This window comes from Staurois parvus, unplaced genomic scaffold, assembly GCF_062004578.1.
Source record: "Staurois parvus isolate SC_StPar_1 unplaced genomic scaffold, SC_StPar_1.0 ptg001055l, whole genome shotgun sequence".
Lineage (NCBI taxonomy): Eukaryota > Metazoa > Chordata > Amphibia > Anura > Ranidae > Staurois > Staurois parvus.
Window position 1 is genome coordinate 320,001 of NW_028318851.1, and position 19,935 is coordinate 339,935.

Consider the following 19,935-nt stretch of genomic DNA (forward strand, 5'->3'; position numbering starts at 1 on the left):
GCTTGTAACTGTCAATCTTGCAATGCCTCATGGGACTTGTAGTTTGGCAACAGCTGGAGGGCCGCCAGTTTGACACCCATGCCCTAGCTCGGGTTGCTGCCAGATCCTGTTGCCATTTACCCTGATTTTGCTCCTGCCCTGTACCCTGTACCCTGCTGCCTTGTTCCTTTTCCCAGTTTTGTTCCCCCTTCCCATCTGCTCCTTCTGCCTCCAGTTCCCCCCCCCTCCCCTTTCTGTGGTGTTCATTTTGTATGTATTGTACATAGTATTTGTTAGGTTTATTATTATTGTTAGTTAGGCTTTCTGTTTGTTAGGTTTATTAGTCAAGTACTCTGTTGCTGGGTTTTCGGTTAGCTTGTATTTATTTATTTTGTTGTGTGCTGGTGTTTGGATGGTTTTTGTTTCAATGTAAAAAAATCTGCTCCCAGTTTCTTGAGTGCAGCCACACAGATCTGACCATCCCTGCTGCTGATTCTGGATCGAGGGGGACTAATGCAGGCCATAGATGGGTCGAAAATGCACAAAACCCATAGTGAAAAAAAATGGGTTCTGCAGCAGGAGAACATCTACGGGTCTTTTTTTTTTCATACAATTCTGGGCATTATTTAATTGTGGGGGTTTGTTTTTTTTTTTTGTTTTTTTTGCACAGGAACAAAGACTTCCAGGAAGTGTGCCTAGAAAAAGATGGCGAGACCGTACTACGTTTTGCTGCCGCCTACGGCTTCCGAAACATCCAGAACATGGTGCTAAAACTGCGCAAGGGGAAGTTCCACTATCACTTCGTGGAGGTCCTGGCCTGTCCTGGAGGTGGGTGGGTTTTTCAAGGAGCTTGTTTTTGCTGCTCGCATGCAAAATGGGGTCTCAGCAATTTCTTCGTGGTGACTCTCTTTTATGAATCTTAGAGCGGGGAGAAGGGTACACCAATCCTTCTGTACAGCCAGTGCCCAAGCAGGGCAGCCATTGGTTCCTTTTTTGGGCCTGGTCCTGAAGGTCTGCTTCTGAAGCCATTCCAGAAGAGCACATGGAGCTTTTACACCAGGACAGCATTTTTATCATTTAAATATACAGCATTTCAGAACTGAAAGTTAAAGTAGATATAAACCCAACTAATAAAACCTCATAGAGGCGTTAAAATTGAATTTAATCAGCTCCCTAGTTCCTCCCTCCCAACCCCCCTGTTCAAATAAAATCTTTTTTATTTTTATTAAATGACTTCTTTTTATAGCTGATGATGATGTCATCCCTGAGTCTCTCTGCTTCTCTATGCAATGTAGGCAGATCATGGCTGGTGGGAGGGGCCAGTAAGGTGCTGTACACAGCTTCCTGAAACCATCACAGCACCTTGCCTCAGGAGCCCTCAGTCCTGATGCAGTGGGCTGGTGTTTGGGAGGAGTTATGCAACTATCAAAATGCTATGATTGCAGGGTGTCTGAAGTAGTGAGCGTTTCTAGAGTGAATATATTTATGCATTGTTGGATTGCGGTCTTCATGCAAATTATAGTCCAACTGGTAGCAAAGTAACTCATTTTATTTCCCCTTCCCTCCCCCCCCCCCAGGTTGCCTGAATGGAAAAGGCCAAGCACTGACGGTGGATGGGAAACCGGAGCGGGCGGAGCTGCAGGAGATGGAAGCCTTGTATACCCGGGTCCCGGTGCAGAACCCAGAGAGCAATCCACACATACAGGAGCTGTACGCTACCTGGCTGGAGGGCGCCGAGTCGCAGAAATCCAGGGAAATGCTACACACCAAATTCGTACCCACGGCCCAGAACACCGCGCGGGTGGACATGAAATGGTGAGGCCACGGACTGGTGCTGCTTCTATGCAATGGGCTGGGTGGATGCTGCCGGCAACCAGCGTGTCTTCTGCCCCAGGACAGGAGACAAAATGGCCGACGCTGCGCCTTGGACGGGAGGTGCCCCCTGGATGAAATTGGGTGAACCCGTTGGCTCACATAGACTTGTTATATATTCAAATTGCTGACTGATCTTTTTTTTTTTTGTGTGTGCCAGTTCTAGGCCTTTCGGGCCATGTCCGACGTACGATGAAACTCCTAACCCTTTGCTGCTAGGTCAGCCTTGTCGCCAAACAGGGTTTCATTTGCAGTGCATGTTTAATGTCTCTTATTTATATGTAAATGCCTTATTTTCCCTCAGCCATTACTTAAAACCCAACCTGTCTGCCATTTTGGTGGGACTCTCTGTCCACCAAGGTTTGAACCATCATAGTAGACAAAAGGGTCTTTGTGGGTTTCAAGAGGTTATCCCATTTAAAGTATATCTCAAAGCCATTTTATTTTTAGTAGGATGTTGGTAAAGGTTGGTTTTTGGGTTGATTTTTCTTCACGTCTTGTTCAGTAGACACAACAGGAAGTGAGAAGAAATCTGTCCAAAGTGTGAGAAAGTTGGCTCTTGGACCTTTTACTTCTGGAAGGTTTCCCCTGACATCCTATTCTGCTGACTGTTTGGATTTCCCGTTTACTTTCTGTCCTGGTGACACCTATACAAAATAGAGAATGGGCAGAGACCTTATTAAAAACCTGATGTGGGTTCTAACCCTTGTACATTACATCAAAAAGTAGATAACAAATTTTTGGCTTTCGATACTATAATATTGTTTAGATACTATTTAATTTTTGTAAACGGGCAAGGGAAATGTGAATATAGTCTTCCGTCCAAAAGTGCCCCATTACCTTGGTTGTAGGGGACTTGCCTTCTGTTTTTGGCATTGGTGCTTGCTACGATAAGCCTGATTGTCAAGAACCCTGCTCCCTGACAAGCAGCCAAGACATGATGCTGTTGACTTCAGTGGCCAAACCAAACTGCACATGAGCTACTGTACAGTTCGAATGGTTGCCTTATGGCACAATGCAAAGTGCCTGAGGTTGCCAAACAGCTGGAGGTCAACCAGTCACTACCTTGGATGCCTGCAGCATCATCATGGTGGACAAGGGTGATTGAGATAGGGGTCATCAAAGTAGATGGAACCTAGAAAACTAGACAGGGGTCATCAAGGTGGACTGACTCATCAAGGTGGACAGAGGTCATTGAGGTGGACAGTGGTCATCACAACTAAAAGAACTCAGTAGGCTGTACAGGGCTCATCAAGGTGGACTGAACTCGTTAAGGTGGACAGAGGTCAACAAAATAGAACTCTGTAAGCTGGACAGGGGTCATCAAGTTGTGGACCAAACTTGTCAAGGTGGTCGGGGGCCATCATGGAGAACTGAACTTGTCAAGGTGGACAGAGGTCAACAAAATCGCACTCAGCAAGCTGGGCAAGTGTCTCCAAGGTGGAATGAACTCTTCAAGGTGGATGTAGGGCCATCGAGGTGAACCAAACTCATAAATGTGGACGGGGGTCATCAAAATAGATAGAACTCTGTAAGCTGAGTAGTGAGCTGAGCTGAACTCTGTAAGCTCAAGTTGGACAGATGAAATGTTCTTTGATGACCGGGTCATCAAGTTGGACAGATGAAATGTTCTTTGATGACCAGGCTTCAACATGCACCCATGTAGCTGGAACACTCCACCATGACTAATGGGATCTATCTTTAGAGGGCTACAATTTATGTTTGGTCATCTTCAGCCTGTTTACAAAAATTATTATAAAACCTCTTACGGTGCTTTGCTTCTTGTGTTTTAATTTCTTCTGTGTCATAGTTGCCTGTGCATTGAGGTGGCCATTTTGTATGAGGTCCCATTTCTGTCAGTGCAGCATGATCAGTTGAGCTACAAAGTTAAGTTTGGATTAAAAAAATGGCCGACCTCTACCCAGGTAACTGTTAAACGTGAATTCTGTGGTACAATTGCTTTGCCTTAGTTATAGACGTACCATTTCCATGAACTCGATGCTGCTAACCGTACCAGCAGAAGCAATGATACCAGATGTAGCACTCTTAAGACGTTGGCACAGATGCCATCTGATCCTCCGTGAAACCTGCCACCATATTGTCTTCACTGTTGTCAACCAGTTGTGTCCATTTCATGTGGTTGGTTGTACTCCCCATTTTTTATTTTCTCAGAAGTCTCAAGACAGTATTTGTTCTAGATTGAGCACGGCGTTCTGAATAAATCTCAGAACTCCAAGCTTTAAGATGTTGTTGCATATCCAGACCACACGGAATCGTAATGTATTTTGCAGTTTTTAGTCGTCCATGTTTATTTATATTTTCTGTAATAATTTTTGACAAAAGATGATTATCGATAATCTCTTAGACTTGTTTTAGTCAATGTATCCACTAAATATGAATTCATAGCTTTTCCTACTATGAACATTCTCTCTGGACCCGAAAATCAATTGGGAGACCTAAACCATCACATCAGAGACACAACAAGGACATTCTAAGGATTTCTTACAAGTTACTGTAAGGATACTTTTCAAATCTACTTCCCTCCTGTTTTATGACTGTTGTGTGTACTTTTTGTTTATTTTATTTTGATGTACGGTGTCTTTTTTTTTTTTTTTTTTTTTTTCTGCAATAAAAGAATTTTGAGGAAGCCTTTCATGGGTTGTCCATTGCCCTGTGTATCTATTTGTGAGTACACCCAGCTAAAACTTTCTTTACATTTCATTGTGGAGATTTCCCTTTTTATTCCATTTCCCAAAGACTCAACTGAAAATGGAACCCTCTCTTAAGGGGAGGAAACTGAAAATGGAACCCTCTCTTAAGGGGAGGAAACTGAAAATGGAACCCTCTCTTAAGGGGAGGAAACTGAAAATGGAACCCTCTCTTAAGGGGAGGAAAATCCTTAGACAGCTGTCCCTGAAGAAGTTGTTCCTATTTAATATGTTTCATCATTATTATTATTATTATTATTATTATTATTATTATTCCGGATATATTTAGCGACATCAGCATTTTACAATATAATGAAGACCATACAGTTGAATACAAGAGGGCTCAGAGGGTCCTGTTCCTGGGAGTTTACAACTAATAGGGAGGGGCTCGTAGGAAAAAAATGGTAACGGGGGGGGGGGGGGGGGTGGTGAACTGATGGCAAAACTAAGCTTAATTTCTTAGCCGAAGGCAGGATAGGCTTCCCTGATGAGTTTTCAGGGAGTGCCTAAAAGTAGACAGTAAGAGAGGCTCCAGAGACGTTCTGGAGGTAAGCATGGGAGGAGGAGACAAGGGAGCCGGAGAGCAGGAAGTCTTGAGAGGAGTGGAGAGGATGGTTTGGCTGATATTTGGAGGCAAGTTTGGTGATCTCTTGGGGCAGTTGTAGGTGACCATGTATATTGTTGTTATGAATTTTATTCATTGGACAATGGGAAGGCAGTGGAGGGATTGGCAGAGAGGGGTGGCAGACACAGAGTAGTTGGTAAGGTGGATGAGTCTGGCAACAGCATCCATTCTTGATTTGAAGAGGGGATAGCCTGTGAAGAGGTCGGACAACGAGGAGGGAGTTACAATAGTCAAGGTGAGCAATAACAAGGGAGTGAATAAGTTCCTTTGCAGTTTCAACTGTTAAAAAGGGGTGACTTTTGGAGGTGAAGTCTACAAACTTTTGACAGCAATTAGATGTTGGGTTCATTGGAAGACTTCAATTGTTTTCCTGTTTTTGGATTTTCCCTCACTTTTTTTTTTTTCTTGCCTTGGTGGTCACCAATATGGGGACCAAACTTCAATGGTAAAAACTTGATAGGGTTGACTTGATAGAAGTTGAATTTTTGATACAGTCATCGTATGGGATAGTTTTTATTCTCCTCCTGATTTTAAAGGGTCATTCCAAGCAAACGTTGACCTATACCTCCAGCTTTTCCATCTTGTAATGCAATGTTGACTGCCATCCTCTTCCACTCTTTATTTTTGCACAGCTGGTAGAGTTCATTTATTTTGGCTACCCCATACCCTGCTGCTCCTATTATGACCATACAAAATACGGTGGTCTTTCTGTTTATGGGTCACCCATATGATGGAGCTCCTCTTACCATAGGTTACCCTTTAAAACCATGCACCTACAAAGAGTCTCAAGATGCAGATAATCCAGGGACCTCAATTGGAAAACTGAGCTAACATGCAGTTGTTGGGGGTTGGCTGGGATTCTATATCAGTGGAGCCTTTTTTTAACTTGTCCAGAATCGTGGAAAAGGCAACCAGTTGTCACCAAGTAGTTCCATGGTGTAATAGTTAGTCTGGAATCCAGCGATCTGAGTTCAAATCTTGGTGGAACCTGGCCTTTTCCCTAAATCAATCTCTCTTGGTCACAACCTTGACCTCTTGCTGACACATAACACATGCATACGGAAGGGTTGGTGGACCTCAAAGCCCAGTAGCCACACCTATGTGTTCATGAAGCTCTGTGCTAAGAGTGCCCCCACCGCTGCTGATTAAGCTGTCACCAGTAGCTCCTGGACACTGGTTGGGGACAGGCTATCAAGCATTTGACAGCCAATCCCAATAATCACATGGTTCCCAGCACAGCTAGAAAATGGACCATGCTGTACTCTCCTGTTTAGTGTGGTCAGTTTTATAATAGGAAAGCAGAGGGACTGGCAGGAACATCAGGGATTTCACACAAAGGAACCAATGCAAAGAGAACAGGCGCATTAAAAAACAAAAAAAAGGGTCATGGACTTCTTGGGTGATTTCAAATGACTGGGCTGCTCTACTGCAAAGCACATGGGGTAGCACATTTACGAAGAGGCAAACTCCACCTTAGAGGTGCCAAGTACTCCTAGTATATTGGAGTTAAAGTAAAAATTCTCCAACATTTCTACTTTAAAAATAACCAGATGTCTGTCTTTGAAGCGGAAATAGACAGCCCCCTCCATCCCCGATACCTTTTATGCTGGGCTAAATGCCGAACTTACACTCACTTTTCCAGCGCCCGCAGCGTTCTGCTGTTTAGTTGCCTGTGCCTGCGTTCTCTGCCGCCATCTTGGTCCTCTTCAGCCGGCTTCCACTTCTTGGTTTAGCCAGCTTGCCCCTGATGCTGCAGCAGCATGGCGCCCCCCCCACCCCCAAAAAATAAATATATAATCCATTCTATGAATGGGCTCCCGCAGCCTCCTGTGATATGTAACAAGGGCTTGCTAGTGGCTGTGGAAGCTGAATATGTCATTCTGGTCTAGGAGTTATTTTCCACTTTAACCCCCTGTGTCCCCTAAAAAGTTATGAATGCCTATGGTGAGGGAGAGCCTGGAAAGATAGGTGATCAGTGGCTGTCTCAGTGGTCACATGATCAGAAGCTACTGATCGTCAGTTGGCACTGAGAGCTGCCTAGCTGAGTCTCTGTGCTAGGGGCGTGCAGTGAGTGCGCATCGGCCACCACCCAGCAACGCATATGTGCGACAACAAATGGGTGGGCCTTAACATACATACCGTATGTATGTATTATGTAGGTGGCAAGAGATTCTTTTACTATCTCTATGCATTCTGTCTTGATTTCTAGTGCCCATATTACTAGATGATACATATACATAGTAACTATATATATATATATATATATATATATATATATATATATATATATATATATATATATATATATATATATATATATATATATATATATATATATATATATATATATATATATATATATATATAATGTACACCAAAAAAAAAACCCCCACAAAACTATTAGCTATAGAAAATAAAAAAATAACTACAAAAAAATATTTAAAAAACAAATCAAAAACTTGGAAAAGATCAGGTTCCACCGAGATTTGAACTCGGATCGCTGGATTCAAAGTCCAGAGTGCTAACCATTACACCATGGAACCAGCTGATGGCAGGAAGAGGGTTTACAGCTTCAGACTGTGACACATGTAATGTCTTCCTCTTCCTATTCTTGATGCTGGGTCTGCCCTCCTTCCTATGTATGTCATGATCTCCTCTATTCTTCAACAGCGAGCCAATATTCATAAATAAGTGGAACATGCTGAAGGGAAATGTGCTGTAAGAAATGAGAATTTTTTTTTTTTATTTTTAAATCCAAAATCAGATTTATAAATGTAAAATAAAAAAGTAGAGACAGCAGGTCCCACCGAGATTTGAACTCGGATCGCTGGATTCAGAGTCCAGAGTGCTAACCATTACACCATGGAACCTCCTCTATGGAAGGTGCAGAATTTATCACAAGGGAGGTTCTGCTCTGTATACAATGTATCCATTCCTATTGAGATTCAATGATTGACCCCTTTATGACGGAGGTGAAGCGCGTCCTAACGCATGGACACGGTTTCGAAAGTTTGCTATGTGTTAGGGCTCGTTCACACTAGGCTGTTTTGCCAACGCTTGCCAAACGCCCCTATAGCGTTTGGCAAGCTTTGGTCCGGTGTTTGCGGAGCGTTTTTAACGCTCGGCAAACGCTCCGCAAACGCCGCATGCGCGGTTTAGCGGCGGTTGCTAGGCGTTTGCCGAGCGTTAATAACGCCCCACAAACGCCTATAATGCATTTGAGTGGTGTTACCACTCCGCAAACACCCCGCAACCGCGTCGCAACCGCACCGCAAACGCCGGCCGGGCGTTCGCGGAGCGGCACCATAGACGAGAATAGGAGGCTTCAAAGCCTCCTGACTCGACCAGAGGCCTCCGTTTTGCCGCGACGCAAACGCTCCTGTTAGAACAGCACCATGTGCTGTAATGTGCAGAATTGGCAGAGGCGTTTGGGAAGCGGTAAAAACGCTTCCCAAACGCCTCTCTGCCGCCTGCACACAAGGCTAGTGTGAACGTAGCCTTAGCCTGGCAATTCCGGAACGTGTGTCATAATGTTAGTGGCGCCCTAAGCTTGGTTAATAGGCATGCGTTTGTCGTGCAGCAAAAGCCACTCTGCGCCCCATTAGCGCCTAACTTACAACAACTCTGCACCCCATTAGCACCTAACTTCCACCCACTCTGCGCCCCATTAGCGCATCACTTCTGCCCACCCTGCACCCCATTAGGGCCTAACTTCCACCCACTCTGCGCCCCATTAGCGCATCACTTCTGCCCACCCTGCACCCCATTAGGGCCTAACTTCCACCCACTCTGCGCCCCATTAGCGCATCACTTCTGCCCACCCTGCACCCCATTAGCGCCTAACTTTCTCCCACCCTGCACCCCAATAGCGCCTAACTTTCACCCACTCTGCGCCCCATTAGCGCCTAACTTTCACCCACTCTGCGCCCCATTAGCGCCTAACTTCCACCCGCCCTGCGCCCCATTAGCGCCTAACTTCCACCCGCCCTGCGCCCCATTAGCGCCTAACTTTCACCCACTCTGCGCCCCATTAGCGCCTAACTTCCACCCGCCCTGCGCCCCATTAGCGCCTAACTTCCACCCGCCCTGCACCCCATTAGCGCCTAACTTTCACCCACTCTGCGCTCCATTAGCGCCTAACTTTCACCCACTCTGCGCCCCATTAGCGCCTACCTTCCACCCGCCCTGCGCTCCATTAGCGCCTAACTTTCGCCCACCCTGCACCCCATTAGCGCCTAATTTTTCCCTACAGCACCCCAAACCGCTTCTCTCACTGGCTGACAAACCCCACCCACCACCTCTAGACCTAGATCACCGCCCCAAAAGGACTTTTAGTGAATCAGGAAGGCCATGGGGCCCATGATGCTAGTAGACAGCCCTGCCTGGAGCTGCTGCTCCAATGGCCACAGTGTTAATCCGGCCCTGTGCACAGTTTAGAATTGCACAGAGCTCAAGGCACAGTAAAGCACACAAGCTACTATTTGCTGCATTTCCCGCACACGGGGCAACCCTTTGAAATCAACGGACTTCCCTATGCATGTGGCAAAAAACGCATACACAAACGCACAAAAACGTGATTTTGCGCACATTCCCAAAACACAAATAAGGGCTCATGCACACGAGAAGTTGGGGGGTGGAAAAACTCAGTGGATGAGCCACACTTTTACCCCCCCTCCCCTTTCCTTTAGCGGAAAAGGCTAGGGGTGTACTGCCATGGCAGGAATTATACCCCCTGCCACTTTCAGCAGGCATAGAGCCCGCCAAACATGATCTGTTCAAGTCAGTGGGGCCATTCTGCAAGCACCCCACAACTGCATGTTCGTTGTGATATGCCTCCTCACTGCTGGTCAAAGGACGATCTTCACAGAGAACTGTTAGTGTGAACGAGCCCTAAAAGTTCAACTTTATTTATTATAGTTAGATTAAATTATATCCAAGGTTCATATTTTGTATTATTACATTTGTTACAAGTTACTTGAAATGCCATAGCTGTTACATTTATAAACATCAGTTCCTGGGCCTGGAATCAGCTGGTTCCATGGTGTAATGGTTAGCACTCTGGACTCTGAATCCAGCGATCCGAGTTCAAATCTCGGTGGGACCTGGTGTTTTAGCAATTTCTTATTTTGTGTAGCAAATACTTCATTTATTTTGTAGGCCTACATTTGCTTTATTATTATTATAATATTTTATTATAGCCTTTATTTTTGTTTTATATATATATATATATATATATATATATATAAAAAAAAAACACACACACACTATATGGCCATAAGTTTTGGGCCACCTGCCTTTCCACGCACATGACCTTTAATACCCCCCAGTCTTAGTCCGTAGGGTTCAATATTGAGTTGGCCCCGCCCTTTGCAGCTATAACAGCTTCAACTCTTCTGGGAAGGCCGTCCACAAGGTTTAGGAGGGTGTCTATGGGAAGGTTGGACCATTCTTCCAGAAGCACATTTGTCAGGTCAGGAACTGATGTCGGGGGAGGAGGCCTGGCTCACAGTCTCCACTCTAATTCATCCCAAAGGTGTTCTATGGGGTTGAGGTCAGGACTCTGTGCAGGACAGTCAAGTTCCTCCACCCCAAACTGGCTCCTCCATGTCTTTATGGACCTTGCTTTGTGCACTGGTGCGCAGTCATGGTGGAAAAGGAAGGGGCCATCCCCAAACTCTTCCCTCAAAGCTGGGAGCATGAAATTGTTCACAATGTTGCCTTAAGAGTTCCCTTCACTGGAACTAGGGGGCCAACCCCAACCCCTGAAAAACAACCCCACACCATAATCCCCCTCCACCAAACTTTACACTTGGCACAATGCAGTCAGGCAAGCACCATTCTCCTGGCAACAGCCAAACCCAGACATGTCCATCGGATTGCCAGACAGAAAAGCGTGATTGGTCACTCCAGAGAACATGTCTCCACTGCTCTAGAGTCCAGTGTCAGCGTGCTTTACACCACGGCATCCGCCGCTTTGCATTGCACTTGGTGATGTAAGGCTTGGATGCAGCTGCTTGCCCATGGAAACCCATTCCATGAAGCTCTCTACGAACTGTCATAATGTTAGTGGTGCCCTAAGCTCGGTTAATAGGCATGTGTTTGTCATGCAGCAAAAGCCCACTCTGCGCCCCATTAGCGCCTAACTTACAACAACTCTGCACCCCATTAGCACCTAACTTCCACCCACTCTGCGCCCCATTAGCGCATCACTTCTCCACACGTCTCCACTGCTCTAGAGTCCAGTGTCGGCGTGCTTTACACCACGGCATCCGCCGCTTTGCATTGCACTTGGGTTTCCATGGGCAAGCAGCTGCATCCAAGCCTTACATGTTGTGCTAACATAAAATAAAAATGTCAAAAACATCAGGTCCCACCGAGATTTGAACTCGGATCGCTGGATTCAGAGTCCAGAGTGCTAACCATTACACCATGGAACCAGCTGATGTCATGACCTGAAAATAATGCTTGTAAAAGTAACCAGGACAGCTACAGATTGTCTCAAACAAACATGCAATAGATGTAATATGGCTAAATAAAAACCTTAGCTATAATGTAACATTTTTTAGCAAAGTTCACCCCAACACAGCATCTCTATAGAGAATGTTTTGCTTCCATGTATTTAATTTCACATACAAGATTCCTCTTCAGCATATTGAGAACACATGACCTGCCATCTGCTATACAATCACAAATTGGGAAGACATATGATACAAAAAACACAAGATAAAAATACAATAAAAACACATTGCAAAGAAATAAAATGCTGCACAACAGGCCCCTTTCACATGAGCGAACTGATCAGTCCATCCATAGACTTCTATGGACCGGCGGGCAATAGTCTGTTCAGACCCGCCGACATCTGATCCGATCCTGTACACCAAAAACAGACGGATGGAGATCCAGCGGATCAGGTGACAATCGGGTGGAAATGGACAGGCGGTTTGTTTCTATCCGACCATCCCATTGAAATCGGCAGGCAGTGTCTGTGTCCGCTCTGCAGCAGTAGACCAGCAGACAGAGACCAGACCAGGATCAGTGGAGAGGTCCCCCCCCCCCCCCACCTACTGAGCAGGCAGATCATGCTGAGGGAGCCGCCCCCTCTAAAAGGGATAGTAAAGATAGAATCACACAAAGAAATACAATACAGTTACAAACACACAATAAAAACAAACATAAAAACACATACTATACAACAGCGGTTCTCAACCTGGGGGTCGCGACCCCTTTGGGGGTCGAACAACGCTTCCACAGGGGTCGCCTAAGACCATCGGAAAACACATATTTCCGATGGTCTTAGGAACCGAGACACCGCTCCTCGCCGCCGCCACCGCCGTCTCCAGGTGTGGGCGGGATGACATGCCGCCCCTGTCATCTGGACACACCTCGAGATCAATCCTCGCCTGTGATTGGCCGCCAGCACTGTAGCTCAGGAGAGGCACACAGGCGGCCAATCACCGGCAAGGAGGTGGAGCTTGGAGAGGAGGAGCCGAGCGGCACAGCAAAGTTCGAGCGAGTGAAGAGGAGGAGAGCGGCCGGAGAAGGAAGACATCTGATGAGGTAAGTGTCGGTACCATGGGAGAGGGAGGGAGCGAGCCCAGGCTGGAGCAGGGGTCTGCAAGGTAAGTATCATTGGTGTCAGTGGGAATAGTGCCCCATCATTGGTGTCACTAATACCAATGATGGGGCACTATTCCTCCCACTGACACCAACGATGGGACACTATTCCTCCCACTGACACCAACGATGGGGCACTATTCCTCCCCCAAATGACACCAACGATGGGGCACTATTCCTCCCCCACTGACACCAAGGATGGGGCACGATTCCTCCCCCCACTGACACCAACGATGGGGCACAATTCCTCCCCCCACTGACACCAAGGATGGGGCACTATTCCTCCCCCCACTGACACCAAGGATGGGGCACTATTCCTCCCCCCACTGACACCTATGATGGGGCACTATTCCTCCCCCCACTGACACCTATGATGGGGCACTATTCCCCCCACTGACACCAATGATGGGGCACTATTCCCCCCACTGACACCAATGATGGGGCACTATTCCTCCCACTGATACCAATGATGGGGCACTATTCCTCCCACTGATACCAATGACGGGGCACTATTCCTCCCACTGACACCAATGACGGGGCACTATTCCTCCCACTGATACCAATGATGGGACACTATTCCTCCCACTGATACCAATGATGGGGCACTATTCCTCCCCCCACTGACACCAATGATGGGGCACTATTCCTCCCACTGACAGCAATGATGGGGCACTATTCCTCCCACTGATACCGATGATGGGGCACTATTCCTCCCACTGACACCGATGATGGGGCACTATTCCTCCCACTGACACCGATGATGGGGCACTATTCCTCCCACTGATACCGATGACGGGGCACTATTCCTCCCACTGATACCAATGATGGGGCACTATTCCTCCCACTGACACCAATGACGGGGCACTATTCCTCCCACTGATACCAATGACGGGGCACTATTCCTCCCACTGATACCAATGATGGGGCACTATTCCTCCCACTGACACCAATGACGGGGCACTATTCCTCCCACTGATACCAATGATGGGACACTATTCCTCCCACTGATACCAATGATGGGGCACTATTCCCCCCCACTGACACCAATGATGGGGCACTATTCGTCCCACTGATACCAATGATGGGGCACTATTCCTCCCACTGACACCAATGACGGGACACTATTCCTCACACTGACACCAATGACGGGGCACTATTCCTCCCACTGACACCAATGATGGGGCACTATTCCTCCCACTGACACCAATGACGGGGCACTATTCCTCCCACTGACACCAATGACGGGGCACTATTCCTCCCACTGACACCAATGACGGGGCACTATTCCTCCCACTGACACCAATGACGGGGCACTATTCCTCCCACTGACACCAATGAAGGGGGCACTATTCCTCCCACTGACACCAATGACGGGGCACTATTCCTCCCACTGATACCAATGATGGGGCACTATTCCTCCCAATGACACCAATGACGTGGCACTATTCCTCCTACTGCAAAATTACAGTTATGAAGTAGCAACGAAAATAATTTTATGGTTGGGGGTCACCACAACATGAGGAACTGTATTAAGGGGTCGCGGCGCTAGAAAGGTTGAGAACCACTGCTATACAAAGACATACAATGAAAGTATAAACACATACAATACAAAGACATACAATGAAAGTATAAACACATACAATACAAAGACATACAATGAAAGTATAAACACATACAATACAAGGACATACATTAAATATATAAACACATACAATACAAGGACATACATTAACCACGTCCCGCCCGCCATATAGTAATATGACGGACACAAGGTGGTTCTCTCGTTCTGATAGGACGTCATATGATGTCCTTCCATTCTCACCGCGCATGTACGGCTCAGGGAGCGCGCAGCACGGCGATCGCCAGTGCGCTGTGTCCCTCGGACACAGCAGATCACCGTTCACGGAAAGAGCTGAAGATGTCGGCTCGGTCATGTGATCAGCTGTGTCCAATCACAGCTGATCACATGTAAACAGGGAAATTCCGGCTATCAGCATTTCTCTCCTCTCGAGCTGTCACGCTGACAGAGGAGAGGAGAGGAGAGCCGGTAATTGGCTTTCTGCAGAGGGGACATGTACACGGATCATCAGGACACTGATGATCAGTGTAGCCCCAGCAGTGCCACCAGTCAGTGTCCATCAGTGCCTTGTGCCAGTGCTCATCAGTGCCTCGTGCCAGTGCCTACCTGTGCACATCAATGCCACATATCAGTGCCCATCTGAGCTGCCTTTCAGTGCCACCTATCAATGCCAATTAATGTCGCCTATCAGTGCCAGTCAGTGCCGCCTATCAGTGCACATCAGTGCCACCTAACAGTGCCAGTCAGTGCCGCCTATCAGTGCCATGTATCAGTGCTGCCTTTCAGTGCCCATCAGTTATGCCTGTCAATGCCCATCAGTGCCACCTACCAGTGCCTCCTCATCAGTGCCCATCACTGCAGCCCTATTAGCGCACATCAGTGAAGGAGAAAAATCACTTTTTTACAAAATTTTATAACAAAAACTAAGAAAAAACATTTTTTTTTTTCAAAATTTTCAGTGGTTTTTGAGTTGTTTAAGAAAAAATAAAAAACCCAGAGGTGATTAAATACCACCAAAATAAAGCTCTATCTCTCACAAAAAAATGATAAAAAGTTCATATGGGTACAGTGTTGCATGACCGCGCAATTGTCACTCAAAGTGCGACAGCGCTGAAAGCTGGAAATTGGCCTGGATGGGAAGAGGGTATAAGTGCCCTGTAGGTGAGGGGTTAAAGATATAAACACATACAATACAAGGACATACGTTAACCCCTCGCCTACAGCGCACTTATACCCTCTTCCTGCCCAGGCCAATTTCCAACTTTCAGCGCTGTCGCACTTTGAGTGACAGGACAAGAGGAGCGGCTCCTCTCACCTCCGACACTATCTTCTCCCCATCTGATGAGGCCGAAGGGGAAAAAGATAGCGAGGTTCACACCTCTCTGTGGAGAGGTGCGAACCTCCTGCGGAGGTGTTCCAGACTGCGGCGTCACACTGACACTGCACAGTCTCGGCATCCACAGGGAGGGCACGGGGAGTTCCCACTCTTGCGGATGCCTACGGACAAAGACCGCGCTAACGAGAGCGCGACCCGTGTCCAGGGGGGTGTACCTCGTTTCCGAGAGACGAGGCACGCTGGCCCTGCCCCGCCCACAGTTGCCAGGACGACTGAAGAGCGTCCTGCATCAGCTTAAGAAGGCTGATGCCGGGCTCCCCGGTCATTCTTTCTGCTGCGCAGCCATCGACAGATCCCACCCTCGTGGCTAACGGTGCCAGAGACCCCCCCCAAGGATATGGGGGAACCCACACACACCAGCCTGCCTGAGACCCCCAGCCAAAGGGGGGAGACTGCACACGCCAGCCTGCCTGAGACCCAGCTTAGGCGGAGAGCCATGCCAGCTGCCCACCGCAAAGCCCCAGGAGAAGGTAGAGATACGCCAGCTGCCCTCTGCAGTCCCCCAGGACCTGGGGGGAGAATTGCTACTACTGACACTGCTAATACTCCAGGGCTGGGAGTACCGCTGACACTGCTAATACTCCAGGGCTGGGAGTACCGCTGACACTGCTAATACTCCAGGGCTGGGAGTACTGCTGACACTGCTAATACTCCAGGGCTGGGAGTACCGCTGACACTGCTAATACTCCAGGGCTGGGAGTACCGCTGACACTGCTAATACTCCAGGGCTGGGAGTATCGCTAACTCTGCTAATACTCCAGGGCTGGGAGTACCGCTGACACTGCTAATACTCCAGGGCTGGGAGTACCGCTGACACTGCTAATACTCAAGGGCTGGGAGTACCGCTGACACTGCTAATACTCCAGGGCTGGGAGTATCGCTGACTATGCTAATATTCCAGGGCTGGGAGTACCGCTGACTCTGCTAATACTCAAGGGCTGGGAGTACCGCTGACACTGCTAATACTCCAGGGCTGGGAGTACCGCTGACACTCTGCTAATACTCCCGGGCTGGGAGTACCGCTGACTCTGCTAATACTCCAGGGCTGGGAGTACCGCTGACATTCTGCTAATACTCCAGGGCTGGGAGTACCGCTGATACTGCTAATACTTCAGGGCTGGGAGTACCACTGACTCTGCTAATACTCCAGGGCTGGGAGTACCGCTGACTCTGCTAATACTCCCGGGCTGGGAGTACCGCTGACACTGCTAATACTCCCGGGCTGGGAGTACCGCTGACTCTGCTAATACTCCAGGGCTGGGAGTACCGCTGACACTCACACATACAATAGAAGAAGTTCATCAGCCATCTCTAACAATCCCGAAAGCTGCTGCAGTTACAAAGACTTCCTATTGCCTGGTGGGCGGGGTCTGCGCTCCCACAATGCCTCCTGACTGCTCCATTGATTTGCATACTTTGACTATTCCTTTGAAATGCTCAATTTTCTTTGTATAAAATGTAATATTTAAGCCGAATACATTCTTGCTGAACAGGAAGATACATCAAAGGACTATTTAGGAAGGTGTAGATACATTTTTTACATTTTCAATAATTGTTTTTTACTCCCCTCCTCTCCTTAATGTGACACTTTCATTTCTTAGAGGGGTTATATACCGTTCAGCGGCTCCAGTGGTTCGTCCTCGCTTCGGCAGGACATATACTAAAATTGGAACGATACAGAGAAGATTAGCATGGCCCCTGCGCAAGGATGACACGCAAATTCGTGAAGCGTTCCATATTTTCTTGCACCTTATGGTGGAATACTGAAGCTTTTGCACTCGTATTGTGTACTATTGCCATGGCTATACCAAAAAATACAATTTAGCACAAGTCACATGGCAAGGTAGATTGTCAGAGTTCTACGTTTTCGCGGAGCTCTTGTATACGGCCAGTCTTGGGACAAGCTGCACTGGGAGCGAAGATGGGGGTGCCAAACTGCAGCCCTCCCCCACAGCTCTTTAATTCAGCAAAACAAAAAAAAAAGCGAAGGGAATGCGGAAAAATGACAAGGACACCTTAAGATGCGTCCAAGTGCATGCGTTTTTATGCACATTTGTGCACAGCGCATTTCGAGCAGCCCTTTAATTGCGATGGGCTGCGCTACGCACACATGAAACATGCACAAAGAGGTTTTTAAAATTGCACTGCAGCAAAGGGCACGGTAAGCATTCTCAGCTGTCGTGAACGCACACACGTTTGCCAGATGTGTGGGGTGCCATTAGGAACCAATGGCATCCACACGCGTCTGCAGAAGGTAGCACATTTTCGCACGGTGTGGAAAAAGACACAATTCCGAGCATTCTTGATCCACACCGGGTATGAACTGTCCTTCAGTGTTTAAAGAGGAACTTCACTCCTCCGGACATTTTTTTCTTGTCTGCTGGGTTGTCCTCACATAAACAGCAAAATTCTGCGCCTTTTGGTGTCATCCTTTGCACACCACGTCCCGCGCTGCCGTCCTCTCTTCTTACATCATCGGGGGCCTCCAGTCTTTTCCTGGTTTTTGCAGATGGCCCCCTGATGACACCCTGCAGCGCATGCGCAGTGTGGTGTAGATGGCCCAATGCATGCGCAGTGTGGTGTAGATTTACATTTGGATTTGTAGATCTGGTATGACGCATGTGTAATGTGGTGTAGATGTACCAGCAGGGGCGGACTGACAACTCATGAGGCCCCTGAACAATAAGGGATTATGGGGCCCTGTGTCTTTGCCCAAACTCACAAAAGGCTCCAGGGCTGGCAGTACCGCTGACTCAGCTAATACTCCAGGGCTGGGAGTACCGCTGACTCAGCTAATACTCCAGGGCTGGGAGTACCGCTGACTCAGCTAATACTCCAGGGCTGGGAGTACCGCTGACTCAGCTAATACTCCAGAGCTGTGAGTACCGCTGACTCTGCTAATACTCCAGAGCTGCGAGTACCGCTGACTCTGCTAATACTCCAGGGCTGGGAGTACCGCTGACTCTGCTAATACTCTAGGGCTGGGAGTACCGCTGACACTGTTAATACTCCAGGGCTGGGAGTACCGCTGACTCTGCTAATACTCCAGAGCTGGGAGTACCGCTGACTCTGCTAATACTCTAGGGCTGGGAGTACTGCTGACTCTGCTAATACTCCAGGGCTGAGAGTACCACTGACTCTACTAATACTCCAGGGCTGGGAGTACCGCTGACACTGATAATACTTCAGGGCTGGGAGAACCGCTGACTCTGCCAATACTTCAGGGCTGAGAGTACCGCTGACACTCGGCTAATACTCCAGGGCTGGGAGTACCGCTGATACTGTGCTAATACTCCAGGGCTGGCAGTACCGCTGACACTCGGCTAATACTCCAGGGCTGGGAGTACCGCTGATACTGTGCTAATAGTCCAGGGCTGGGAGTACCGCTGACTCTGCTAATACTCCAGGGCTGGGAGTACCGCTGACACGGCTAATACTCCAGGGCTGGGAGTACCGCTGACACGGCTAATACTCCAGGGCTGGGAGTACCGCTGACTCTGCTAATACTCCAGGGCTGGGAGTACCGCTGACTCTGCTAATACTCCAGGGCTGGGAGTACTGCTGACACTCTGCTAATACTCCAGGGCTGGGAGTACTGCTTACTCTGCTAATACTCCAGGGCTGGGAGTGCCGCTGACTCTGCTAATACTCCAGGGCTGGGAGTACCGCTGACTCTGCTAATACTCCATGGCTGGGAGTACCGCTGATACTGCTAATATTCCAGGGCTTGGAGTACCGCTGATACTGCTAATACTCCATGGTCGGGAGTACCACTTACACTGCTAATACTCCAGGGCTGGGAGTACCGCTTACACTGCTAATACTCCAGGGCTGGGAGTACCACTGACACTCTGCTAATACTCCAGGGCTGGGAGTACCGCTGACTCTGCTAATACTCAAGGGCTGGGAGTACCGCTGACACTCTGCTAATACTCCAGGGCTAGGAGTACCGCTGACATTGCTAATACTCCAGGGCTGGGAGTACCGCTGACACTCTGCTAATACTCCTGGGCTGGGAGTGCCGCTGACTCTGCTAATACTCCAGGGCTGGGAGTGCCGCTGACTCTGCTAATACTCCAGGGCTGGGAGTGCCGCTGACTCTGCTAATACTCCAGGGCTGGGAGTGCCGCTGACACTCTGCTAATAGTCCAGGGCCGGCAGT

The 19,935-nt window shown here is 48.1% G+C and overlaps 1 protein-coding gene and 5 non-coding genes across 6 annotated transcripts in view; 3 read left to right on the forward strand and 3 right to left on the reverse strand.

The window, feature by feature from the left end:
* The window catches only part of NARF (nuclear prelamin A recognition factor), a 38,459-nt gene extending 33,953 nt beyond the window's left edge, over nt 1-4,506 (forward strand). The window contains exons 10-11 of the mRNA XM_089658181.1: nt 650-807; nt 1,557-4,506. Coding sequence (XP_089514307.1) covers nt 650-807; nt 1,557-1,798 — 400 coding nt within the window. The 3' untranslated portion in view covers nt 1,799-4,506. The remainder of the gene's footprint in view (nt 1-649; nt 808-1,556) is intronic.
* A 3,149-nt stretch (nt 4,507-7,655) lies between these two features.
* Nucleotides 7,656-7,727, reverse strand: TRNAQ-UUG (transfer RNA glutamine (anticodon UUG)). The gene has a single exon. It is a non-coding gene; the product is annotated as a tRNA-Gln (tRNA).
* A 255-nt stretch (nt 7,728-7,982) lies between these two features.
* On the reverse strand, nt 7,983-8,054 carry TRNAQ-CUG (transfer RNA glutamine (anticodon CUG)). Its single transcript has one exon. It is a non-coding gene; the product is annotated as a tRNA-Gln (tRNA).
* A 2,162-nt stretch (nt 8,055-10,216) lies between these two features.
* On the forward strand, nt 10,217-10,288 carry TRNAQ-CUG (transfer RNA glutamine (anticodon CUG)). The gene has a single exon. It is a non-coding gene; the product is annotated as a tRNA-Gln (tRNA).
* A 1,261-nt stretch (nt 10,289-11,549) lies between these two features.
* TRNAQ-CUG (transfer RNA glutamine (anticodon CUG)) lies at nt 11,550-11,621 on the reverse strand. Its single transcript has one exon. It is a non-coding gene; the product is annotated as a tRNA-Gln (tRNA).
* Nucleotides 11,622-17,409: 5,788 nt separating this feature from the next.
* LOC149440741 (U6 spliceosomal RNA) lies at nt 17,410-17,516 on the forward strand. Its single transcript, XR_016307509.1, has one exon. It is a non-coding gene; the product is annotated as a U6 spliceosomal RNA (small nuclear RNA).
* The last annotated feature ends 2,419 nt before the right edge of the window (nt 17,517-19,935 follow it).